Source organism: Taurulus bubalis (assembly GCF_910589615.1).
Source record: "Taurulus bubalis genome assembly, chromosome: 19".
NCBI lineage: Eukaryota > Metazoa > Chordata > Actinopteri > Perciformes > Cottidae > Taurulus > Taurulus bubalis.
The window spans coordinates 19,524,138-19,550,459 of NC_136607.1; the positions used below are offsets into that span (position 1 = coordinate 19,524,138).

The following is a 26,322-nucleotide window of genomic DNA, read 5'->3' on the forward strand; positions in this document are numbered from 1 at the left end:
CTTTTGTGATCATCATCAGCACCACCACTTATGGAATTTCATCTCCCGGAATTACGTCTAATTGCCCTCATTAGTAAATGTCGCCCCTCCGGGTGTGCGACCAGACTCCCGGTGTGTTCGCTGCACCCTCGATGCTCAGGAGTGTGCGTGTGATGAGGCGGCTTTGCCCCACACGGGGTTAACCGAAAAAAAGGGACGAGGGCCAAGCGAAGAGCCCCGCAAAGAATGCGATGTATCAGTAACCTCCATCACGTCCCTAACCTCGGGCTAAGTTGGGGAATTAACAGCGGCCAGGGAGACGTGCAACATTGCATTTGACTTGGCACTTCAGAGGTGTGAGTCCTTTGCCCCCCTTGAGAAAGACCCATCAGTATGCATTAATACCACCAGAGACTTCTCCCTCAGTCGGCACAGCCTGTTTGAGTCACACATTGATTTTTGTTACTGAATTCTTTTGATGAGAGTAGAGGGACTGCCACTTTGATTACGTTTACAGTTATTCAGGTGTGTATTTTTGTTGTGCACGTTGTGTGTGTGTAACTCTGTGCATACATTGTAACTTCTTCTAGATTTAAACAGATTCCTATGCTTGCTCCCTAAAACCTCTCCGGCTTTGTGTTAGCATAACCAGAGTTCTTACTCCGATACTTTCCCACACTTTCTTCCTTTTTGTTTCTCTCGTCTTTTCATTTCTCTCTGTTTCTTGCTTATTATTTTTTGGATTTTTTTTTTGCAACTCTGTCGTTTTGCAAATTATAGGCTTGGCATTTTGGGAAGGGCAGTTCAGTCTGTTGGTTCTTCACAGTTCTGTGCATTTGTACTTCTGCCAATCCATGTGTGAAAAATCCTCCCAAAAACACACACAGCCAAGGGGAAAAAAGTTGTCAGACAGCAACATTAAACCAAGAGCAGAGCTTGAGCAAAGCAGCACACACACACACACACACACACACACACACACACACACACACACACACACACACACACACACACACACACACACACACACACATATACATGCTAGTTTGGATATTGTACACGTCAAACAGAAAAGCCGATGAAAGGCTGTGTTGTCTGGCTAATTGTAGAGATAAACAGCTCTTCCTGAGAGACTTCTTCTTTTTCTCTGGATGTCTTTGGCCGATCAGGTTTCAGTGACATTCAAACATGGAGCCAGAACTGAACACACACACACGCACACACACACACACACACACACACACACACACACACACACACACACACACACATTATTATACAAAGACATGACCACCAGCTGGTCTGACCGAGGTTTACAATGGTTTGCCCCGCCGTGTATCTGGCAGTCCTCCTTTATACCTTCTCATTTGATATTAAAGTCATGGCTCATTCATCGTGTTTTATTACAATATTTGCCAAAAAGCCGAGAAGGAAATAGACTAAATTCAATACCCCTGCAGTTTGTCAGCAAATGTGCAATGTTTGCACATTACTCCTTTTCTATTAAATAGGAGCCGCGACCTTAGGGCGTTAAGACATTTGGTGTTAACTGCCTTTTTGTTCCAGAAGTACAAGTCAATGCGTCTATTTGTACTTTATGATGGATGCCGTGTCACCTCACTCTGATTCACAACAAATACAATCCGTGCAATATTGAAATCACTTACAGCTGTGATATATGCAAACATGTCAAGCGAGACCAAACAATATGTGGAAAGAAAAGTGTGTATATGTAAATACACATATAACATGTAGACTAAATAAATACTATGTTCAGGGTTAAAATAATGAATTTATCAATATTCTGTATTTCTATTTCTATCCGTGTGATATAATGCACTTCCCCATTCCAATGTATGTTCTTATATGCATATGTAGAATGTGTGTATATTATGTTTCATGGACTGTTTAACTTGGCTGCAATAAAGAGTAAGTTGACAGTTGACAGGGTTGTTCACTTATGTTGCCACTTATGTTGCCACTTATGTTGCCACTTATGTTGCCTTATGTTGCCACTCTCACATTCTTGATGACATAAATTGCTCAGTACAACAGGGTCCTGTGTGCTGGCTGTGTATCAAAGCTGCAGTTATTTATGGAATCTTCATTCCAAAAAAATGATATAAAAATCACAGAATGTGAAAACGTTTCTACTTTTCATGTCATAACATTTTTAAATGTGTATTCCTAGATGGGGTGTCTGGATGTCAGACCTGCTGATGACGCACACTCTGCAGCACTGACCCGATTCTGCATCCTCCCCTCTGGTGGATGCAGGTCCATCGGTCCCTGCTCCCATGATTAGACCTCTAATCATCTGCCCGTCAAGCCACCTCAACTGAGCAAAAACATGGCCGCTCTTGTGGACCAGTTTATTGACAGTAATGCCTGTGTGTGGGTCTTTGTGTGCGCTGCATGTCAGCGGGAACAGAAAACTGTCAAGAATTGATTTCTGAATAGGATTGTTGATTAACTTGTCTGTGCCTGGAGTTCAGACATCAGAGCATGTATGTGTGTACCCAGTTGAGTTATTTAAGCGCTATAATAAACCTTTATAATAGTAAATAGACTGATATAGCGACTCCTGTTTGGAAATCCTACTTCTGAGACACACACCTCGAAAAACGTCACTCAGCCCGGTGCATTTTCTTCCATTATTATATCTCATTATTTTCAGCAAATTGCTGTCTGAGCTGAGCCTTGCTTAGATGCAGCTATATGTTTCCACTCAGGTGTTTTTAAATTAGATTCCTATGCAATACATGATAAACTGTGGATACATAATAAATATGTGTATTATTCTTTTTCATCTTTTCTTTATTTCCTTCTACTAGAGTGAGGTCTCCCAAAACAAGCAGCTCGAGGCTATACTTCCAGAGGCTGCCACTCAGATGAGCGGTGCTGGGTGACGTCACAGCCACGCCATTAAGACTTTGAGATAATCACCAAACCTCAGCAGGTCTCCGGGTATCATAACGCACACACACACACACACACACTGCTGTGAGACGATCTTCACAAAGCAACCTGTGACGTTGCGTTAACCCGTTAGACAGTGTGCAGTCTGCGCGCCGCGCAATCTGCTGCTGTTTGGGTTGCAGCGCGTGGAGCAGGAGGGTCCGCGGCGCGGTTGGAAGTGAAGCAGCAGTCTCTGGCAGCGCTGCACAGGGAAGGATCTGCCTTGGAGCGCGGCGCGCGCACCGGAGGGACGCACTGAGTGACAGGCGGAGGCACGGAGCGCACTTGGAGAGCAGCGTGGCGCAAAGAGAGGAGCTCTATCCGTGTTTGGAGACTTCTGCTCAGTCATAAGTGGGACACAGTCCGGACTAACCAACCTGGCGGCTCCAAGTGTCCAGGAAACGGGAGCGGATGCGCAGAAAGGTCACGCTGCACTTTGTCCAGGAAGATTTTGTCGCTTCCTTTTTGTGGAGTAAAAAGACTGCGACTTGCGTTCGGGATCATTTTGGGGTTTTTGTGTTTTTTGTGTGTGTGTGTGTTCAATCCAACATCATTGCGATGCGTGTGTAAGTCAAGTTGCAAACCCCGGAGCCTGCCGACGCTCCTCTGCGCTCCTTTTAACTGGAATAACGGAAAGATATCCGGGAGACTCTCGAGGGGAGGATTCTGGTGCGTAATTTGTGTTTGCGGTGGCTGAGCCCGCAGAAGTAGTTGTGCCTCCCTTCTTTTTCTTCTTTTTTAACGTGAAATAGCCCGTTCTCCCCCCATCCATATGGAGTAGGCTGAATCACAGGTAAAGACTTCACAAGAGCGGGTTTATATTCTCGGATGCGCAGATTCTCCGTGGTATGGTACATGACCAATGGGGAATCATGAACAGCTCTTCTGAACTCGAAGATGGGACTCGGCATAAAAACCAGGTATGTCCACTCCGTGTGTGTGTGTGTGTGTGTGTGTGTGTGTGTGTGTGTGTGTGTGTGTGTGTGTGTGTGTGTGAGGAGGAGTGGTGGTGCGTCTGCTTTTGGCGCAGTGTTACAGCGCCGAGTTATTGAGACAGTCAGCTGCACATGACTCTCCGCCGGGCTCGGGCGCTTCTCGCTCCTTGTCATCATGTCTGAACCCACCCGCGGATCACGCAGTACCCCGTGGCTGCGTGTGTGTTTCGCGTGACTCGACGCTCCGGAGTGTGTTACCTGACACACACTGTGGGGATGTGAGTGGAACTGAACGATGAGGGGGAATCACGGCAGGAGATCTGCGAGTGTGGAGAGGATATAGATGTGTGCGCATCTCAGCCTGCGTCTTTCTTCCACTGAATATTCTTTTAATTGTCATTCCGGGCTGAAATGTCTGCGCATCCAAATGTGGCACGCAGACAGACGTCCGCTCGGATGAATTGAGACAGGAGCGGACGTGCGCGAGCTCACTTTGGGGAATTGTCAATGTTCCACAAGGTCAGTGGAGGGCTATTGACGGGCCGGGCAGGAGGGAGAGGGGATCCCCTGGAGCCCGGAATCGGATTTCGGTGGCATCGAGAAAGCCTGGCGCCTCTGGAAAGCTTTGAGTCACCTTTCCTCTCCTCCTGCCTCCTCGGGAGGAGAGGATTAGTTATTGTGTGGCGTCACAGGGAAGAAGGGAAAACTTCCTCTGGTGGCATTGCAACATGTTCGACACAGAAGAGAAGTAGTAGTGTTGTCATGTTTGGTGTATAAGTACCTTGCACAAGAAAACACAAAACTGGGCAACTTAGTTTCCTGCCATAAAAAAGGGCAGTAAATATGAATCGCCTAATATCTTATACTTGTACATATTTAAAAAAGAGTAGTTTGCTTCCTCGGTACTTTCTGCTCAATACTCACCCAAACAACCACATCATTTTTCTCGCAGCTTCCTGTCACGTGCTCAGTGGAGTTCGTAGAGCAGTCGGAGTTATTTACATGCGGCAGCGCTCTGAACTGGGCCTGTGATGGAGCTCTAGTCCCATCAGCATCCTCCAATACGAGGCTGTAGAGTTAACGCCTCATATATTACAGTTTACTGAGCTCCACCTTTGCATTCTGAGGTGGAGCTGATCTGTGACTAAGTGGCTGTGACCGCCGCCGCGCCGCCTATAAGCTGCTTTGCCTCCTTTAAATGAGCTCAAAGGTCACGCGAGCAGCGAACACGCCCGGCCCGACCGCGTGTCCTGGAATGCCCACGCATCTGCCTCGCATCAGTGCGCTTGGCAGAGGGGGAAACGGGAAATACCCGATGTGATTTTGATTCTCATTAATTGCCGTGTTGTTGAAGCAAATCAAAAACAAATCCGATTGACTGAGCGGAGCGCGAACAAGCTGAAACGGTGACCGGAGAGGGGATGCAAGAAGCAAGAAGCAAAAAGCAAAAGGCAAAAAGCGTGTCCCGCGACCCGGGCACTCTGGGAACGTTGGATGAGATGAGAGGTTGTGGGAGACGGGGACGGCTAATGCGGCTATCTGTCCCTCTCCTCCCTCCATCTATGGCGCTCCATCTTCGCCACTTGTTATTTCCCACACAGACACACATAAATACTCACCGTGTGTCAGCCTCTCTCTCTGTAATCTAAAGCAGGAACACCAAACCTTCATCTCTTAGCCTTGGTGCTATCGACAAAGCCGTTTCAGAGCCAGCGGGGAGGGAACAGCGTAATGGAGATCTCTTGTGGTCTCTGTTGTGTTGATATCACAGAACATGGCTGAGGATTAGTGCGGTAACGCTGCATATTGTATTTGTTGCTGTAGGTTTGCTGTCTCATGTGACCTTTTAACAACAGATGGAGGCCAGTTAGAGTAAAATGGAGATTAGAGCGCTACTTATCATGAGCCTTGAAGTCTAATTCACTGGATAACAAGCAACAGTGACCAAGGCTACGCGGTCAGATACACAACATTAACCTGTGTATGAGACTTGAGAGAAACAAAATGGCTACCATGATTTACAGCATAATACGTGGATGCACCAGCGACACTTCCATATCACTTTTTATTGTAATACAATGCAGAGAAAGCTGAGATAAATCAAGGCTTCTGCTTTGCAATATGGCCGAATGACTGTGAGGAACATGCCGCTTTTTCCATTTTTCAAGATTGCTCTGAAAAAGAAATGCAATTCCACAACAACAAGGGATGCAATATCGCTCTGTAAAAACAACAATATTGATTTTTTTTTCTTTTTTCGGGAGAGAACGCAAGCTAGATTATTTTTTATAGGGCTGTTTACATCTGTTTCCGTGACATCATTCTTAAATCACACATTAGATAAGTTTGAGCAACTTGTCTTTGATCTCAATTAAAGATCTTAAGGGACACACACACACACACACACACACCCTATACAGTCTTTCTTTTACCACATGGCCCATGCATGCACACACAAAGTATAGCTGACGTCTATGAGGCCCGATGGGGTTGCCTAGTCGGCTTGTAGGCAATCAATAGCACTGTGAGAGCTCCAAACCTCCCAAAGCACTGACAGCACTGTTTGTATATGAGTAGAATACCATAAAGTACAGCTGTGCCTTTCAGGCTCACACACACACACACACACAGACACACACACACACACACACACACACACACACAAACACACACATTGCACTAAAGAGGTATATATTTTACAGACGATATGCTGGATTTTTTATAGCCCGAGCTCCATTTCTGTGCCATGAACAAACACAATCGGATCCAAACCACCACATCAATAAGTTAGCAAATCACTGAACGGTTAGGATGTTTATGAATCTCCAACGCATCCAAACACTGAGCTGTGAAAAAGAGGTGGAAGGTTTGCCGTGACAGCTCACCCACTGCAGGCCCACATCCATCAGAAACACACTCGGCAGAGACCCAGCTCAGATATTATATCAGGCTGGCATGACAGCCATGGCACAGACACACACACACACACACACACACACACACACACACACACACACACACACACACACACACACACACACAAACATGTCTGCCAGGATTTATCACTAACTCGCTTTAATACTCCTTGCTCCCATACGCGGTAACTGTGGCACATCAGGCAGAACCGAGAGGACCGTCCATCTTTCTATATCTTGTAAAATATGCCTGAACAGTATATGGAGACTATCTAATTGCACAATAAGCATAATCACAATTCTACAATTCTACATTAACAGATTTTAAACCAGTCAGAGAAGTAAACCTGCATCATTTCTAGAAGAAAAAATACCAAATCAAGCTGTAATTACGTAATATTACATGTGGTAAATTGTGTGGCATTATGGTTTTATGGATTGCTCAATAGTATTAAAATCTACTGTAACCATGATGTTCAAAGTGGCTTTTTATGTGCATAGTTTGCCACTCATGACTGAAGACATGCAACATATTGCAGCAGTGAACTTTGCAAGTTAATGTTGGCAACTGGTCTGAATCCTGGAGCTCCTCATTTATAGATGTTTATGTTTTTAACCTAAAAAAATGAATGTTAATTAAGTATAACTCAGTAAGTTTGCATGTTGTCAGTACAGCCAATCAAATCAACAGCTGTCTGCTCAAACTGAAGTGTCTGAACAATGGGAGCTCTTTGCAACTGGAAAATTACAACCTTTCAAATTGCAGTTCTTATTAATTACACCGCGCTGTATTTATTTCAAGTATCGGCAGATACGTGTGAAGCGTAGACGTCACATGTTCTTATACAGCAAGGTATGAGATGACCTGGCGGTCTCATGGAACAGTTGGTAAAGAGGTGAAGACTGTGTATGTGTGTGTGTGTGTGTGTGTGTGTGTGAGACGATGGGCTGGCTGCTTTTAAGGGTATCCTTGTTGAATCTAATGAACCTGCTGAGCTGGCTGCAGGGATAGGAGGCGGTGTGGACTGGAGCAGAGCAAAGCAGAGAGACTTCCCTGGTTCAGTGGGCCTGTGATTTCCCTGTGGGGGGGGATGTGTGTGTGTGTGTGTGTGTGTGGGTGGGTGGGGGTGGGTGGGGGTCCTCCTATGGCAGCAGTGCAACTCTAACAACCTCCGCTTCTGCTCGGGGTGGCCTCGAGGAAACACCAAGCCAGCCAAAGTTCAAGCCCCCGAAGTAGCTCGTCCATTTGTCAGATCGCTTACCGCAGCACACAGCTGGCAGACGCATTTAAACGTACGAATCCTGCACTCAGACAAGTTCAGCATGTGCAAAATTGTCTGTACTGTGTGTCTCTCACTGTCACTTTTACACACACGCGTCTTCGTCTTCGTACAAGAAGTCTTGGAGTGTGTTTTTCAACACGTGTGATGTGACGGCTTGACAGCAGCGCCAGGATTCGGGTGCATACGTTGCTTCATTTGCACATCCAGCTGTACGTACAGTAGGCTGCTGTTGAAGGAAGTTCACTTTCTCAGAGGGAGAGATTGATCAAATTAGGTCATGTCAGTCTGTGTGCGTTGTGAATACAGAAAAGACAGTTTGATGCGTGTGTGTGAGTCTGTGCATCAATCCATTGTTCTTCTTAAAGAAGAGTATGAGGGGGGGAAGACAGGGAGAGTTATTCAGTTCATCAAGAGAAAAAAACTATCCAGTTTGGTACCGCTCTTTATACAAACACCGCCTTTCTATTGGCATGTATGACGAATGGCAAAGCCTCAGTGTTGCAGTGTGTTGTTCATGCCTGTTGTCCTCACACACACACACACACACACACGCACACGCACACGGGTCCTTTTCTAATCGCCTCTCTTTTTTCCACACTGCAACATTATCTTCCATTTTCTTTTAGCGTTGGACACATCTATATCGTAGAGTTGAATCCCATTGCTGGTTTGTGGTATCAAAGCCTAAGTGGTTTGCAGGAGTGGAGCCCTATTGTTAGAATGGAGGTATGAATGTGTGAGAGGCGCGTGTGTGTGTGTGTTGGTGGATCAAAGCGGTAACGAGCCATTACGTAAGTGAAGAGTGCTTCTTTTTTTTTGCATAGGGAGGGATTTAGTGCCTTAATGGAGCGGCGTGTTCACTGGTTTAGTTCCTGCTGCAGACAGATGGAGCCTTTTTGGGTCTAACATGCGTGTGCAGTGGCCCTGCATGTGAAACCAGGGGCTTTGCTGGTGTGAAGGTTACAAAATGACGGAAGCCGTCCCACGAGCTTTGGGCCTTCGCTCTGCCTCCGTCCGCCTTTTGTTATCTGACCCTCGATGTCCTTTTTTCCTCATTTTCTCCCCTTTCGATATCTCTTGCTGACGCGGAGGGACGGGACGTTTACAATATCAGATTCCTTGTGCTGCAAGGTGGCCAGGAGGCCTTGGGAGAGAGAGAGAGATAGAGAGAGAGAGAGAGAAAAGAAAGGCGAGGCAAGAACGAGAATGAAAACAGGACTCGATGAAAGCAGAAGAATAAAAATAAGTCGAGAGAGGAGCAGAGAAACACAAGAGTATAGAGATGAAAGGACGCGGCAGGCTTAGTAACTATGAATCACACAGTCGGTCCCGGATCAGTGTGGAGCAGGCAGCAGGCGAGCTGGGGGCACATGTACCTTTTCCAAGATGACGCAGATGCATTCCAGCTGCTCAAACATACCCACATACCTACAACAAAGGATTGTTCTCAGATATACCACACGCTGCTGTTTGGAGGGAAGAGAGTCTTTTTCCAGGCTCATCACGGAAGCCCCAAAGCATCACCGAGGGCTCGCCCGCATCCGGCACAGCAGCTGCCATAGACTGTGATTGTACCTAATTCATTGGTGACTTTTTGGGTAATTGCGTTGATTTAATGCACTGCACACAAAGCTTTGCGTGTGGGTCGATTGTGCGCGCGTATTGTACACGGTCACTGTTGGATTCTTTTTCTTTGTGCCTTTTGAAGGGGAAGCGAAGAAAGCAATGCTGAGTAGGAAAACATTATGGACGGCACCGCGGGGCAAGGTTATACTCTACCTCCCAGAGAATGTATTGACAGATGTGTCAGCAGGCCGACCCCGATGGGCAGGGTTTCACAGCCGAGGAGCTAAAAGTGTGAGAGAGAGTGAGGCGGAGAGGGAGATGAGGCAGGCGGAGGCATTAGATTTCCATCTGCAGGATTTGGCCCCTTGTGCATGTTTGTGTGTGTGTGTGTGTGTGTGTGTGCCAAGAAGGGTCATTAAAGTCGGACTGGAAAGAAAAAACACTTCAAAGGAAAGATAAATGTGTATACTCACCCCATTATTTTACTTCGGAAGACCGTAATATCGCCATTCTGAAATTTATCATTCACTCACCCGCTGAATCATCATTAAAAATGCATTGGAAATGTGAGAGAAGTGCAGGTGGATGGAGATGAGAGAGGTGCAGTGTGTGTGTGTGTGTGTGTGTGTGTGTGTGTGTGTGCACGCGTTACAGACTTCAGTCATGGTGATGGACAACCGGCCGTGCAGCTCCCACCGACAGACTCGGCTCTATCTCCACATTTGCAGAGACAAGCGTCCAATTTTCCTCCCGCCGATCTCAATCCGAGAGCTAAACAGCTGCGCACATGTGGCGCTGCAGTCTTGATCAAATAGAGATTGGAGATTAGAGGTTTGCTTTTTAAAGCGGTCACACTTTCCCCACAACATTAAGGCCCCTTTTTGTCCTTCTGTTGAATCGGGCTCGTCGTTAATCAGCAGACGACACGCACACCGGAGCGCAGTTCCCTTCATGCGACGGGTAACGGGACAGTAAATAATAAGGGAATTAATTTAGACAAAATTCCAGTGAATAATTTATGATGAATGGAGAAGTTTAATCAAGCAATCAATCTGCTCCGGCCACCGCATCTGGAGCAGAAGAGTTTTACCCGGAGAGGATGAGGATGCAGTTTTAACATAAACAGGGTTCTTACGCTCATGGAAAAACTGGACAAGTTTTAAAATGATTATTTCCAGGCCTGGAAAAATTCTTGAAAAAATTAAAATCCCCAAAGTGTTGTTAAAGTCATGTAAATGTTTTATATTCATGTGTTCATGACGTTCATTTACGCTGAGTTTGAAATAATGAATATGCTTTTAAAAGAAAGACTCAGAATATAAGCAGGCATACATACAGGCATCTATATAAATGTTTATTCTTTTAATCAAAATATTGTCTCATTCATTTGAGTCATTTAAGGTTTACTGTATGCTTTGTATTCTCATTGTTAGTTTAAATACTACATTTACTCACTTTTTACTGTTTACACGGCGATGCTATAGTGCGATGCTATAGGCGATGCTATAGGCGATGCTATAGTGTGATGCTATTGGCAATGCTATATGCAATGTTATAGGTGATGCTATAGGTGATGCTATAGTGTGATGCTATAGGCGATGCAATAGGCGATGCTATAGGCTGATGCTATAGTGTGATGCTACAGGAGATGCTATAGTGTGATGCTATAGGCGATGCTATAGTGTGATGCTATAGGCGATGCTATAGGTGATGCTATAGGTGATGCTATAGTGTGATGCTATAGGTGATGCTATAGTGTGATGCTATAGGAGATGCTATAGGTGATGCTATAGGTGGGGCTATAGTGTGATGCTATAGGTGATGCTATAGTGTGATGCTATAGGCGATGCTATAGTGTGATGCTATAGGCGGTGCTATAGGCGGTGCTATAGGCGATGCTATAGGCGATGCTATAGGCGGTGCTATAGGCGATGCTATAGGCGATGCTATAGGCGATGTTATAGGTGATGCTATAGGTGATGCTATAGTGTGATGCTATAGGTGATGCTATATTGTGATGCTATAGGCGATGCTATAGGCGATGCTATAGGCGGTGCTATAGGCGATGCTATATTGTGATGCTATAGGCGATGCTATAGGTGATGCTATAGGCGATGTTATAGGCGATGTTATAGGCGATGCTATAGGTGATGCTATAGTGTGATGCTATAGGTGATGCTATATTGTGATGCTATAGGCGATGCTATAGGCGATGCTATAGGCGGTGCTATAGGCGATGTTATAGGTGATGCTATAGGTGATGCTATATTGTGATGCTATAGGCGATGCTATAGGCAATGCTATAGATGATGCTATATTGTGATGCTATAGGCGATGCTATAGGTGATGCTATAGGTGATGCTATAGGTGATGCTATAGTGTGACACCTGCTTCCCCGCGAGCATCCAGAGGATCTTTTCATCTCGGGTGAGATGTCGCCCTTGTATACTTACCCTCTCGTATACTTACCCTCTCGTATACTTACCCTCTCGTACTTGGTAGCCTCTCCAAAAAAATCACATCATTGGTTCTCCTCTGAGCCAAATGGAGTAATTTCCGCGAGCAAACTGACTTCAGATAATTTACCTGCTAACGACTTGCTTAAGTTAACGTTGAAACATAATGGCATCATTACGGGCCGGGCGCCATCAAGTGTCGCGAGCATTAATTGACTGGAAGGATGAAGGCTGAGAAATCCTTGTTGCTCCTATTAAGTCGTTTCCTTGATCTGTGGATGCAGGAAGAAAGAAAGAGAGATTGCCTCATTACCCGACGCCAGAAAGACCTCAACAACCGCATCATTATCACAGGTGTAGTTTTATCTTCAGGGGCAGGTGCTTTGTTTTAACAAGCCACATATAAAATGTGTTGATGAGGTCTTAACGCAAAAATTAAACATTAACCAATCACAGCCAAGTAATAATCAGCGAGGTCAGGCTTCACATGGAGATGTGTGTAAAATATTAACGCATATTTGCCGTCCCGTTGTCGCAGGCGAGGTTATATTTATTAACTTTTGTACTATAATTTCACTTGAAACTGTAATGCTAAAGTTGAGCTGAGACAATTCAGCTCAACCTTTAATTGTGAAGTATTTAATTAACACATGAATACTATAACAAGATCCAGTTTGTCCACTTAAATGTTTTATTTAAAATGTGTGATAAACGGAGTGAGAGGGGTTAGGAGCTAAATGAGGAAGCGAGGACAGTTTTAGGAGAGACAATTGAATGATGCCTCACAAAATATACAGAACAAGACAGACAGGGAGGCACAAAGAGACGCAGAGATGTATTTATTGCAGCTATCCTATTAAACAGTTATGACAAACTCATGGCTAAAATATTAACTGACTTACCCACCAACATCCATTATTTATTCATCATCAAAAATTTAATCTGGCAGACTGTGTGCCATTATTCAGATGGGCTGCGGGAAAGTGGCACATTTGAATAAACGAGGAATTGTAGGACTCACTCCCATGGCTTGTTTTTGTCCCAAAACCCTCTCTTTCAATTATTCAAACGCTAAATCAATCAAATAAAATTCAGGAGATGGTTTTATACTCAACACACACAACCCCTTTTTTCGCTCATACACTTATTATATCGTTGGGAAAACGATTTAAAAAAAGAATCAGACTCATCAAACTGCTGGAAGTGGCTCCGTCGCACACCATCTGCCTTTTGTTTTTCATGAGCAGGGGATGAAAACATTGTGTTTCAGCTCTGCATCTCATTTCAGGGCTGCAGCCGACAAGCTCATATTTACAACATTTAGTTTGCCTTGTTTCCTCCGGTGAAATTCTGCACCTCTCGGCAGTACCTACGTCTGAATGGGATTGGATATGGAAATGTGGAGTACTGCAGACCAGTGGTTTCTGCTGACGTCGTGGAACTCGGCGGCAGCCTGGAGAACGGGACGCGTTCCTCTGAGAAAGGAACAGACGGCACCGTGCCACCAGACACATGAAACCTGACACACATGCACGGCCGTGCTCTTCATTTAATGGAGTGCACTACGGAGAAAAGCAACCACAGTGAAATGGCACACTATATATATATATATATATATATATATATATATATATATATATATATATATATATATATATATATATATATATATATATATATATAGTGTGTCTTGTGTCATCTGGGGGAGTTTAACTAAGTAGATATATCGTATATTGTATGCATGTATTATATATTGCACCTCTTCACTGCAGAGGATGCTCGTTCTTTCTCCAATCTCCATAATGCATACTGTATATATGTGATGACACTTGTGCATTACTATTCAATCTACTACCCCAGACAGTGTCAACAGTTATCAGGCTTTTGATGAGAAGGTTTACCGTAAAAGTCGGGTTACAAGCCGCTCCTACCTCCGGTCAGTGTCCCGCTGTAGCAAGCTAGGAGCAGTGCTAGCTAGCACTGCTACTAGCTCCCCGCTCCTGCTGCTAGCTCCCCGCTGCTGCGGCTAGTGGCCGCTGCCGCTACTAGCTCCCCGCTCCTGCTGCTAGCGCTGCTGCTAGCTGCCCGCTGCTGCTAGCTGCCCGCTGCTGCTAGCTGCCCGCTGCTGCTAGCTGCCCGCTGCTGCTGCTACTGCCCGCCCTTCTGCCCAAGTCGGGTGTCAAGCCGGGGCTGGTCCCGCTACCTTTGGTGGTTGTCGGGGAGCTAGCGGAAGTTAGCGGGGGAACTAGCATGAGCGCCAGCTGGCTACAGCGGGGCGCAAACGCGGACACTGACCGAAGGTAGTAGCGACGTGTAACCCGACTTTTACGGTAGTTGAGAACATGTCGGCCGGGTGCTCATAACACTCCATAGCATGCCAACACATTTCCCAAACACTGCAGTGTTCAGCCATTTGGTAAAGTCAGTTGGATCTGTGCAATATGTGGCATCCAATACATTACAACTGGTCCAAAACAGAGAATGAGATAAATTGGCCAATGATGGTGTCTCGTCGTCGACTATTCCAAAAACATCCTGTCCAATTTCCTCGCTATCCATCATAAGGGGTTAAAATAAAGGCGACAATATCAAGTGCAATGTCTGTATATTTGATCAAAAGGAATAAATAGCCAGACCGCTTCCAGTATTTCCTGTTCACTTGTATACTAACATTGAGTTATGAGAATAGATTTGAAGAAAGTCTAGAAATGTACGCATGTCATTAAAACTTATGAAACCAAGTCTACCTACAGGGTACAAATAAAGTTGCCGAATATGTCATCATGTATGAAGTTTCACCTCAATCACGGGAGGACTATTAAATCATAGCATGTCATTTCAAGAGGAGCTCCCATTCAGTATTCACTCATGCTGCTGCGACCAGAGTCATTATTTTTTTTCCTCCATCTGTGCCTCCTTGTGTTTTTGGAATATTTTTCAGTTGATGAGATATTATGTAAAATCCTGTGGATGCACACTGAGAGCAACAGTTAGAATGCAGCATAAAACGTGATTTTCCTTCTACATGATGAACTACCTCGCTTTCATCTTCACTCACCGTCAGACATATCAAATGGAAATCCTCCGGCCACGGCGTCAGATGATCAGATACGTGTACTCGCAGGCTAAGTTGGTCTGGTATTGTAAAAAAAACAGTGGAGCCTGTGAGCACAGCACAGCCTCAGCCATTTGTCTGCCACCTTTTAGTCAAATCTCCCTCACAGATGCGATGACTAATAGATGGGGTCTGCAAGAGATGGGGCCGGACTACAGAGTGTGAGAACTCGTTTTGGAAAATGTGATGTCCGGAGTCGAGCTCGGAGAAACCTTGGAGTGAAAAGTTAAAAATAAAACTGAGCTTTTTTTCTCCAACATTAAATTTGTGACCAGACTATCGCCAACAAATCTTAAAAACTGTTGTTTTGGTTCATGCAGTGTGTGCATGTTAAACCTCTCTCTCTCTCTGAGCCTCTCTCACATGGGCGATGCAGTCTGGCAGGCTCTTCTTCTGTGATGTGCAAACATGAGAAATCAATCAGACTCACAGTATTTCTACAGGCCCTCAGCTCATATTGATTTATCGCAAATGTGTTGGTGATGAAGAGAGAAGCTCTTTAGCACTGTGGGGCAGGCTGGTCAAGGGGAGTGGATGCAAGGGGAGAAGGATGAGGGGTGGGAGGATGACAGGGGAAGGGGGAGGAGCAGGGAAAGAGGAGGGATCACGGTCTGCTGACCTTTGTTTTGATAGGCTGACACTGTTCACCTCAGGGTCATGTCAGCGTCTGTCACCGGCCGGCAGCGGGCAGAGAAAACGATGATAATGTGTTTTTTTTATTGTTATTTTTGTAGATGGCTGTGATGTGTTTGCTGTGTGCTGTGTTTTTCCAGTATGTGGAGCGTGACAGCTGCTGTCAGCCCTGTAGCGAGAGGGGTCAGGAGTCACGGAGACGGCGGCGGCTTGGATTCCCATTCGACGCCATCAGTAAACTCACCTGACAAACAGAGACACAACTCTCTCTGTGTATTTTGCATTGCAACTTTTTCATCTTGCTTTGAGACACAGGTTTAATGCAACAGAGTTTATCATAGGACGCTTTGATGCGTGTTCATCACAGTCATACATGAAGAGGGCTGGACGGGCACGCTATTCCTTCTGAGGCGGTTCGAGGCGCATTAGAAACCATCGACTCGAGCACGGCGGTCTGCTCTGCGACTCGATTCTGTACAGAAGAGCGAGGTGAAGTCCTCAGAAACCTTTACTCTTTCTGGGTACAGATCTCAAAGAGGACTTCATGCTGTTGCTTATCTCAGTGCTGGAGAGACAAGTACATTCCTCGCAGGCTCCTTTTTGAATAAAGTCTCTAGATGACAAAGAATTCATGCAAAAATGCGAAGAAAAAAGAAATGCTGAACAAATGTTCTCCAGAATCTCGGAGGCTCTTGATCATCCAGAAAACAAAGACGGAGAGAGAGAAGAAAAGATCACAAATGTTTTCCAAAAACAACTGCAGACTTACAACCTCAATAAATACGAAAGAGACACACAAAGTACTCAATGAAGTCAAGTTGTATAACTTAAATAGGACATAGACATTCACACCACTAGACTACTAGACCTCTAGACCACTAGAGGGATACCACAGAGAGAAGAAAGAAAAAAGAGAATCTCACAGCTTTGGTTGTTTCGAGACGGTAATCCTCAATATGCAAAACTCTCTCTGGACTGTTGACGTCAGGCTTTGGCCTTGACTGGTTACAGTTAGGATCGGTTGTCGGGCAGATGGCAGATCTAGGGTTACCAATCTAGACATGAACAGACGGCAATAAATATATTTGGACAATAGCTCAACTTTCTGACTGATTAACACACACCTGATGTTGAAAGGTTAATCTAGTAATGTGTGTTATTGTGTACTTATTGTGTACTTTGCACCAAATCCCGGAAGGCTTGAGTGATACGAGACGTGAAGTCTGAAGTTTGGCATTTCGGCCGTCGCCATCGTCTGAATCAGAATCGCTTTATTTGTCCGAGTGTGCATGCACATGCAAGGAGCTAGATTTTTTTTTGACATCTCTTAAAATGTACGTAGAAATAAATATAAATAACAGCGGGGGACAAGGACAATAGAGCTGGACAGATGGAAGTAAAGAATAGACGGGTTGTGGAAGATTAATTTTTTACTTTACTGAAAATGTTGTGTGTTGTCGTGCAGTATCGAGGAAGCCCATACATTCATGTTTATACTACTGGGCTTCTATTTCCGATCAGAGGAGTCGCCCCCTGCTGGCCATAACAAAGAATGCAAGGTAAAGGTACTTCTGCATTGGCTTCACTCTCCAGATTAAAGGAGGTTGCAACCTGGTTACTCTACACTTTTTCTCACATTATTCTTTTTCATAATTCACTTAAAACTTTTGCCGTTGTCTTTTGGGCCGTGATTCATGGGTATCACCGTTGAAATGTGGCATCTTTTAAAAAACGTCTGCTGTTTTCTGAACTAATTTATTACCATATTAGAGTGTTCATTTGTACCGAATACATTTTGTAATGGCTTTTTGACTGTTGTTATTTATTTTGAGTCACTTTCAATCTTAACATTTTTTTGAACTCAAAACAAATCATCTCGCCGTTGCCACTCAATTATGACTCAGAGCCATTTGGTATTTCACGCTCACGCCGCTCAGAGGGGATATCTGGAGGGATGTCTCGACAGTACATTTAGTTTGCTATATTATATATCTCAAGAGTGAAAGGCTTGCTTATCCATTTTGTAGAAGATGACTGTCGGAGTAAATAAGAGCTCAATAGTAGCTCTGTGTATTTATATCATAGGCATACACTAAGAGACACTGAAGGCGGCTGATGGAGACGAGGATTGAAGAGGATTACCCGAGATAGGGCCACGCTACACAGTGAGAAGCAAATCTTATTTATATTAGGCTTTCATAAAACACACAAACAGTCAAACATGCGGCTTTCCGTGACCATATGCGGCTCAGCGGAGTGGCTCATTGAAGCGGTTGAAGAGGAGATTAAAGTGATAATGTACATCTCTAATCCCCAGCACTTTTAAGAGGGTCAAAGAGGGAGGGAAAAAACCACAGAGCTGGACATGAAGAGAGTGCGTCGCTTGGCCATCAGGGTCAGCCATCGCCACGGCAAAAGATTATTCAGAATAATTGTCTGCCATATGCGCCTTGTCACAATTAGAAGTTGGCTGTGAGCCGGTGTCACGGGGGTCAAACGCTGATCCATGACCCAGAGTATCGGGGGACGGACGTATACGCGGTTGATTAGAAGACAGATCTGCTCGTCGCATGTGTCACATGACACTAGGGGTGGGAATCACCAGAGGTCCCACGATTCGATACTATCACGATACTGCGATATATTGAGTTTTGCGATATGTTGAGTATTGCAATTTATTCCCTTTTTTCCAACTGCAAATTGTCCCGGATCCGGGACCTCTGCTGACCTCACCAGAAAATAACACAGCACCATCGAGTGGACTGAAAAAGCGATTGATTTTGGACCAAAAAGTTCAGAATTTATATAATAAAAGATCGATACTTGGCTTCCGTGTATCGATACAATATCGCCACGCAAAGTATCGCGATGCTACGCTGAATACATTTTTTCCCGCACCCCTACATGACACCGTGCGTCACATGACACCGTCGGTCATGCACTCCGCTTTCGAGCAGACGTCCTCAATAGATCTGATGCCGCCGGCTACATCGCTTTGTTGCAGTGACTTCCTCAATAGCCGCTTTCTTCTCCAACAGATCTTACAAAATGGGAAATCTGGAAACGACTAAAAATGGATTCATGATTTCAATCAGAATGCTTAAGCTTCTTGAATCGACGTTTTCGGGCTGAGTGGCGAGGAAAGGAAACGTGTGAAGGGGCTGAAGAAAAAAGGCTCGGCGGAGAAAAAAATACAAGATAAAAAATTGAAAAACCTTTGTGGTTTGTTCTCACGACCGAGCCTTCCATTAGGAGTCCGGGCGTTTCAACTCATCGCTGCAGCTCTCCCGCAGGAGTTATAGAGAGGATGTTTCATTTCCCATAAAGCCGTGTTCACACTAGTACCCTGGGAAAAGCAGCAACAAGGTGCAAAGTGGTTTGTCCATTATAGTGGATAATCTATTCTGTCACCTTTGCCCATGTGAGAAAAGTCATTTTGAGCGAGATACCTTTCTTCACTATTTACCATCTCGGAAAGAAAAGAAAGAAAATGCCAAAACCATCTTTCAAAATCACCGTTGATTGATTTGAATTGATTGAATAATGTCAAGTAATCATCTACGGGTTTCTCATTTTGCACTCATTCTCATAGTTTTGTAAGCTATTATATTAGTACTAAACAGCTCTCCAGGAAGCAGGGTTCTGGTGTATGTTTCTGGGGCTTTTATTGTGAAGGGAAAAACGGACAGAGAAGAGGATAGGAAACGTTCTAGTGATTCAAGATAAAACATTCAAGATTCTAGATATTTTTATTGTCATATGGACAGATAACAGTTACTCTGTACAATGAAAAGCTTATTTTGATAGGTCCTCCGTACACACAGAATTACAATAAAATTAAATCTGCCACGAGAAACCTCCTCTAGTCACTCGTGGCTGTCTCCATTCCGATTGAGCGTCTTTGTGTGTTTTGAGGATTCCAGCGGAAGTGCGAAACGTGACAGTTTTAAAAGACTCGCCATACCTCAGGCTTATCGCCGCAAGCTGTCAGATTGTGTGATCTTTTTGATCACATGTGTCACATCACGCCAGGCGGGAACCACCGAGAAGAGAGGCACCGCCGACACGTTTAGGGGAGAGCCGGGATGTGTTCAGACAAGCTGCGTTTAAACACCAATTATGCCCCATGCACTACTTACATCTATGTTCTATTAGATTGTCACCCATCACTATTAGGAGACACTCGGAGGCCTCTAGGCATTCTGGGAAAAATAATTACATTCTTTCGGCGTCATAATTATTGCCTGGAAAGCGTCTCTTTCGAACACTAACAAAGCCGCCTCTTACTCTTTCGCTTCCTCATCTCGTGTCTGTTGTCTCTCCAGACACTAATGAAGCGGTTTAATCTCCTAACTCCACAGAGGACTGCATTAATTAAGTTCTCGCGCGTATTTCCATTTGAAAATGTTCCACATTTCCCGGGTCACACGGTTGCTTCGTGGCTCGTGTAAGAGCAGTTGGTGTCCGGATTTGCATGCGTTTTTTTTAGGGGGGGGGGGAGGGGAAACGTGTCGATTCTGAACATTTGCATCATCCCACATGCAACTGTGTGAGTCCGCCGGCATCAAATCCGTCAACATCTTTAATCTATTATCGTGTAATCTCTCTGAGCTCCCGCTAAGACTCGCTTTGCTCAGCTGCTGTTGTTTTAAAAGCAGAAAAAAAAGAGAGGACACCCCCGTAAACTGTGAACCGGCATATTGTGGCGAGTCGGAATGGAAACCTGCGAGTTTGAGTTATTATATATTTCCAGTTGGGTAAACATAGTGAGTTTTGTCTCTTACTTCCACAATGCGACTGATGTTTAGCACCGGCTAACCACACTCAACCGGTCTATTTATATATTATATTTCCAATTATATTTCCAATTTCCACAGAAAACCTTTACTCATACTGAGACTGGAACTATCCAATCTTTTGAACAAGCTACACAATTCCATGAGCGTATCCCTGTTGGTGATACCGGCTCTTGGAGAGGCAGTGCTCAAACCCCCGCTCTCCGCATCAAGAGGCCTCTCCACAACGCAATCATTCCCCCATTCTACGGGACGCTCTGCACTCACTGAACATCCGGTTATTTTGTACAGAAATGTAGAACGCTCCCATTATTATAAGGCCCTGTTGAGAACATTGTATTTACGAGTAGTGGCACTACGGGTTGTTGCACTGCACTCTCAGCATGCTGTAGCTTTGTAACTGCCAGCTAGACTCCAACCAGATGCAATGCTTTCACATTCACTTTTAAGGATAGGAAGTTAAGAGGAAATAATGCCTTCCCACTGACCTTCATGAACGAGACCATGTGAGAGCCTTCCTGAGCGAGTACAAATCTGTGTTTTCATTTCTTTATTTTTCTAATCCCTGCTCCATCTTCCTCAGACAGGAGAGCTATTGCACGGATGTGTTTGTCTGTTTGTGATCCCATAACATGGGTGCATGATATGAAAGTTGATTTCATATAGAAACCCATGACCTACGAAGACCAACATCCACTGCAGCACGACCTCCCCTCGGGGGGAGGACCAACACGTAGCACTTACCACCCGATGGCACTCAACCAACATATCTTTTAGTCACGCAGTGCCACACACACGGATACACACACACACACACCAAGAAAAATACCTGCAGTTTTTTAAATAAATAAAGTACTTACAGACACACAACCCCTGTGAGTAAAGGAGAAAACTCCACGTTTCACTCGCACCATTAGCATCAAATTCTGATCTGTCCGGTTTGAGGGTCTCTCCTACCTACAAAAAAACACACACACCAAGAGATAGATCTACACAAAGACACACACACACACAGTGTAAGGCCGGCCTTTTGTGCTACTTGATCCACAGCCATAAGTCATTCTGCAAAGTAGCTGTACCATGAAGTGTAGGAGCCAGTATCCATAACACGCATGTGTTATTTATGAGCGCCTGTACGGTTGGCACATAGCGATGTATGCTAATGTGTACATTAAGGAGAGGAGCTCTTGATACCTGTCTGTTGGAAGAAGTGTCTTCCTTCTTCCTCCTTATCACCACTTCTATTAAAACAGCACGGCTGTGGGGCGGAGATCCATCTTGTCTTTTAATGGCATGTCTGTGTGTGTAAGTGTGTGTGTGTGTGTGTGTGTGTGTGTGTGTGTGCGACGCAAAAAGGTGTGCGTATGTGTTTTCGTGTGGATTTTTGTGCATGCGTGATTGTGCCGGTGCACTTAACTGTGCTTGCAACTGCAATCAAGACATGTAAGTGGCCAGCGTTTTCAAAAAGAGAAATTGAAGTGTGGACTGGAAAGGAGGTAGAAAGTGATGCAAGCCTGTGAAGTTGAAATGTGAGGCATCCTTGATGGGCATCATTTTGATTATTCCCGACAAAGGTAGAGCGAATAGCGGCATAATTACCTCCCCGCTATGTTCTGTAAGAATGAGTGAGTTCCTTTGAATGAAGATTCCTCTGTGTTGGTGTGTTGGAGCAGTATTATCATGGCCAGTCTGTGGCTAAGACCCTTGCAGTGCAATAAGAATATTCTTTACTGCCACAGAAATGCTGCTTTTGCATTCATTAAGATTACATGCAAAGTCAATGCACAGACGCGATAGGTTGTGAAAAAGCACAACAACAACAAAATCAGCAACGGCAGAAGTAGCGCTGTTAGCGGCCGTCATTCAGACGCTGTTGTGGGACTACGGATAATATTATGAACCCAGACACCATGGAGTTTGATGTTCCGACGTATGTGGAGTTTACACAACAAGTATAAAGCAGAACTAGTGGTTATTTCCATGGTGGATGGCGGAAACGGCAACTGTTTTTACGGAGATAAGCCACGGAGACCGCAGTTCCTGGAGGAGTCGGTAAAATTCACCGAGCTGTGTGCGGCTACGGGTGGTGTTATGAACCCAAATGTTCCGACATTTTTGGGACTTCCACAACAAGTATAAAGCAGAACTAGTGGTTATTTATTCCATAGTCAAGTCGATAGCAGAAATGATAGCTCTTTTTCATGGAGAGAAGCAATGGAGATAAGCCACGCCCCCTTTGATGCTGCACGAAAATTCGCGCTGCGTTTGGTGTGAACACAGCGTTAGCCTGAATCAAGGCACGAGATGTTAACTTTATTAGCACGGCCTGATCTAACATTCAATGTCTCAATGAGCCATACAAGCCCACTGAAACAGCAGTTCAAGCCTATACGCTCTCTATGAAGAACATCTACAGGACAGGAAATTAAAAGAGAGATCCTCTGTCTGCAGATGACTGTGGATGGCAGGGCCAAAAGTTGCAACAATTACTAAAAATGTGTAGATGTTGGACTAGTTGAGCTTCTACATGTTTGGAGACCTGTCCAAGCATGTATTTAGGTTCTTAGTAAACGAATAAGCGGATTAAGGAGCGTAAGCAAGAGCAGTTTCGGATCCTCCTGTTCGTGATAGAAGAGAAGTAACAATTTTCAGCCATTAACGCCCATACGAAATCCAAAGCCCTCATTCAATCTCGCCGTTTCACTTCACGCTCACGAAGCAGCCGTCCTGACCTCTCGGTGATTGTGTGCTTTATAATAGCGGCTGCAGTGATATGTTTTTGCATTCCAGTGTGTGCGTGCGCCTCAGGGACAGTGGGTGACAGACTCACTCCCTGTGTTGGGGGCCGATTGCAGTGCCAGCGCCAAGGACACGCAGCGGAGGGTAGAGCGGGTGATTTGTCTCTTAGGATTGAAGTCATCTTGCCCCGGTCTCCGCAGGCCTCTCCTCCCTCTCCTCAGCCTGCATGCTGTCTTATTTCCAAGGTGAAGAGCATTTCTCTCTGTGTTTTGCATGCATCCGTTTAGGCTGATGCAGTTGATTGGGTTTTCACGATGTAAACAGTACATGATCCATGGGCTTTTACATTTTGCTATTTCACCCCAATGGAGCTTCATAGAAATACAGAGGAACTTCCTGTTTAGAGTGCTGCAGGAACGAGCTATAAAACCCCAAAATGTGGTACTTCTTCTTAAAGTCAATGTTGTTTAAAAAAACAAACAATATGTCATTAAAATATCCCTCTCGTGAATTTGGAAGTTTCCACGTATCTTCCACGAGCCAGTTGTGTAGTTAGCTTTATACTTTAGCCAATTGTGTAGTTAGCTTTTTACTTTAGCCAATTGTGTAGATAGCTTTTTACTTTATCCAATTGTGTAGTTAGCTTTTTACTTTAGTCAATTGTGTAGTTAGCTTTTTACTTTAGCCAATTGTGTAGTTAGCTTTTTAACCTTTGCCAGTTGTGTAGTTAGCTTTTTGACCTTAGCCAATTGTGTAGTTAGCTTTTTACTTTAGCCAATTATGAAGTTAGCTTTTTACTTTAGCCAATTGTGTAGTTAGCTTTTTACTTTATCCAATTGTGTAGTTAGCTTTTTACTTTAGCCAATTGTGTAGTTAGCTTTTTACTTTAGCCAATTGTGTAGTTAGCTTTTTACTTTAGCTAATTATGAAGTTAGCTTTTAACTTTAGCCAATTGTGTAGTTAGCTTTTTACTTTAGCCAGTTGTGTAGTTAGCTTTTCGACCTTAGCCAATTGTGTAGTTAGCTTTTTACTTTAGCTAATTGTGTAGTTAGCTTTTTACTTTAGCTAATTGTGTAGTTAGCTTTTTGACCGTAGCCAATTGTGTAGTTAGCTTTTCGACCTTAGCCAATTGTGTAGTTAGCTTTTCGACCTTAGCCAATTGTGTAGTTAGCTTTTTACTTTAGCTAATTGTGTAGTTAGCTTTTTGACCGTAGCCAATTGTGTAGTTAGCTTTTTACTTTAGCCAATTATGAAGTTAGCTTTTTACTTTAGCCAATTGTGTAGTTAGCTTTTTACTTTAGCCAATTGTGTAGTTAGCTTTTTACTTTAGCTAATTATGAAGTTAGCTTTTTACTTTAGCCAATTGTGTAGTTAGCTTTTTACTTTAGCTAATTGTGTAGTTAGCTTTTTACTTTAGCCAATTGTGTAGTTAGCTTTTTGACCTTAGCCAATTGTGTAGTTAGCTTTTTGACCTTAGCCAATTGTGTAGTTAGCTTAGTATCATACACCTGTGTTCTGCAGTAATCCCAAATCAAATGGAAAAAAAACATTTTTTTTTTTTTTTGTTAACCAGTGCAATGCTAAGTTCCGAGCTTAGCTTTAAAAGATAATGTCATCCCTGTGGCAAACTCTCTCTCTCTCTCTCTCTCTCTCTCTCTCTCTCTATATATATATATATATATATATATATATATATATATCTTTTGGGATTTTAGAATGATTTAACAACGCCAACAGTGCTGCAGAGCGCACAGGGTTTGGCGTCATGCTTCCGCGACAACATTGTGGGTCGTGACGGTGTTGATAGCGTTAGCCGCTGTATGGACGCAGTGCAGATTAGCTAGCCATTCGGGACTGCAAGCACTAATGTATAAACCGGTCTGGCAACGCAAACGAAGCACAGAGAAACTCAGATTACAGCACTCACAGAGGGGGAATTCATTTTCTTTGCTCTGCTCGGGTAGACATCTCTCCACTATGTCGTTACATAGCAAATAGTTGCTTGCTGCTGTATTAACGCTCTGAATTTTGAATGTTTTCAGCTCACTTAAGAAATGTCTCTCCAATGTAGGTTTCTTAATAGACTCTCTGTTCCCACTGTGGCTGGTTCAGTTTGTGCGTTTCCTTTTGGCCAGTCTTGATAACGTGTTCTTGAAGGAATATTTTCTTTACACCTCAGAAATAGCTTATCTCCGAGCAGATGCAGCCAATAAGCAAAGACGAAGAAATCCACCGAATGTAGAAACAAAACAGCCTCCTAGTTATTCACTCTGTCAGATGAAAAAGAAGTATGCGTATACTTTTGACGGAGGACATGAAAAATAAACCAATGATTTATCTTCCATTATAACGTCTGATGTATCATATTGCCTCATATACAGTACTTAGTATTGCGACCAAATCACAGCAGTGTCCCTCCTGGCACCATATAACACTATTATTTATGTTCCAGTGGCAAAGTAATCCAGAAAAAAGTGTGCAGCCCTGTCATCAGCCATCAGTTGTGCAGGAGCCCTTTGAAGTCTGTGAGAGCCGGCAGGCCGGCCATCACATCCACAGTGTCCTCTAAAATATCCACACCCAAATCTCTGTAGTCTGCAGAATAGAATATAGGCTCTGGCAAGGTAAACACCTCGCTCATCATATCCGGCCGTCCATGCGACAATCTTCTGTTTGCCACCCGATTCCATTTTGTTTTATGAAAGCGGAGGTAAAGAAAATATTTGATCTGAACCGTGTGGTCCTGAATGTCTGACTAGATCAGTTTAATAAAGAAGAAGAAGAAAAAACGTCTGCTTTTACTTTTTTTTTTAATGGTACAGATTAGGAACATATTGTTCTCATGGGTAGATTAAAGAAATGTTAATTGTGAGCAGCGCTAAAAACAATCTCATCCACCACTCAACCTCCACACCTGACTGTAACCGCTCCATTGCAACACAGTTTG

At 44.1% G+C, this 26,322-nt stretch overlaps 1 protein-coding gene across 1 annotated transcript in view; it reads left to right on the forward strand.

Moving 5' to 3' along the window:
- Positions 1 to 3,785: 3,785 nt before the first annotated feature.
- Positions 3,786 to 26,322, forward strand: part of fibcd1b (fibrinogen C domain containing 1b) — a gene marked incomplete at both ends in the record, with an annotated part of 100,688 nt that continues 78,151 nt past the window's right edge. The window contains one exon of the mRNA XM_079235304.1: positions 3,786 to 3,857. Coding sequence (XP_079091430.1) covers positions 3,786 to 3,857 — 72 coding nt within the window. The remainder of the gene's footprint in view (positions 3,858 to 26,322) is intronic.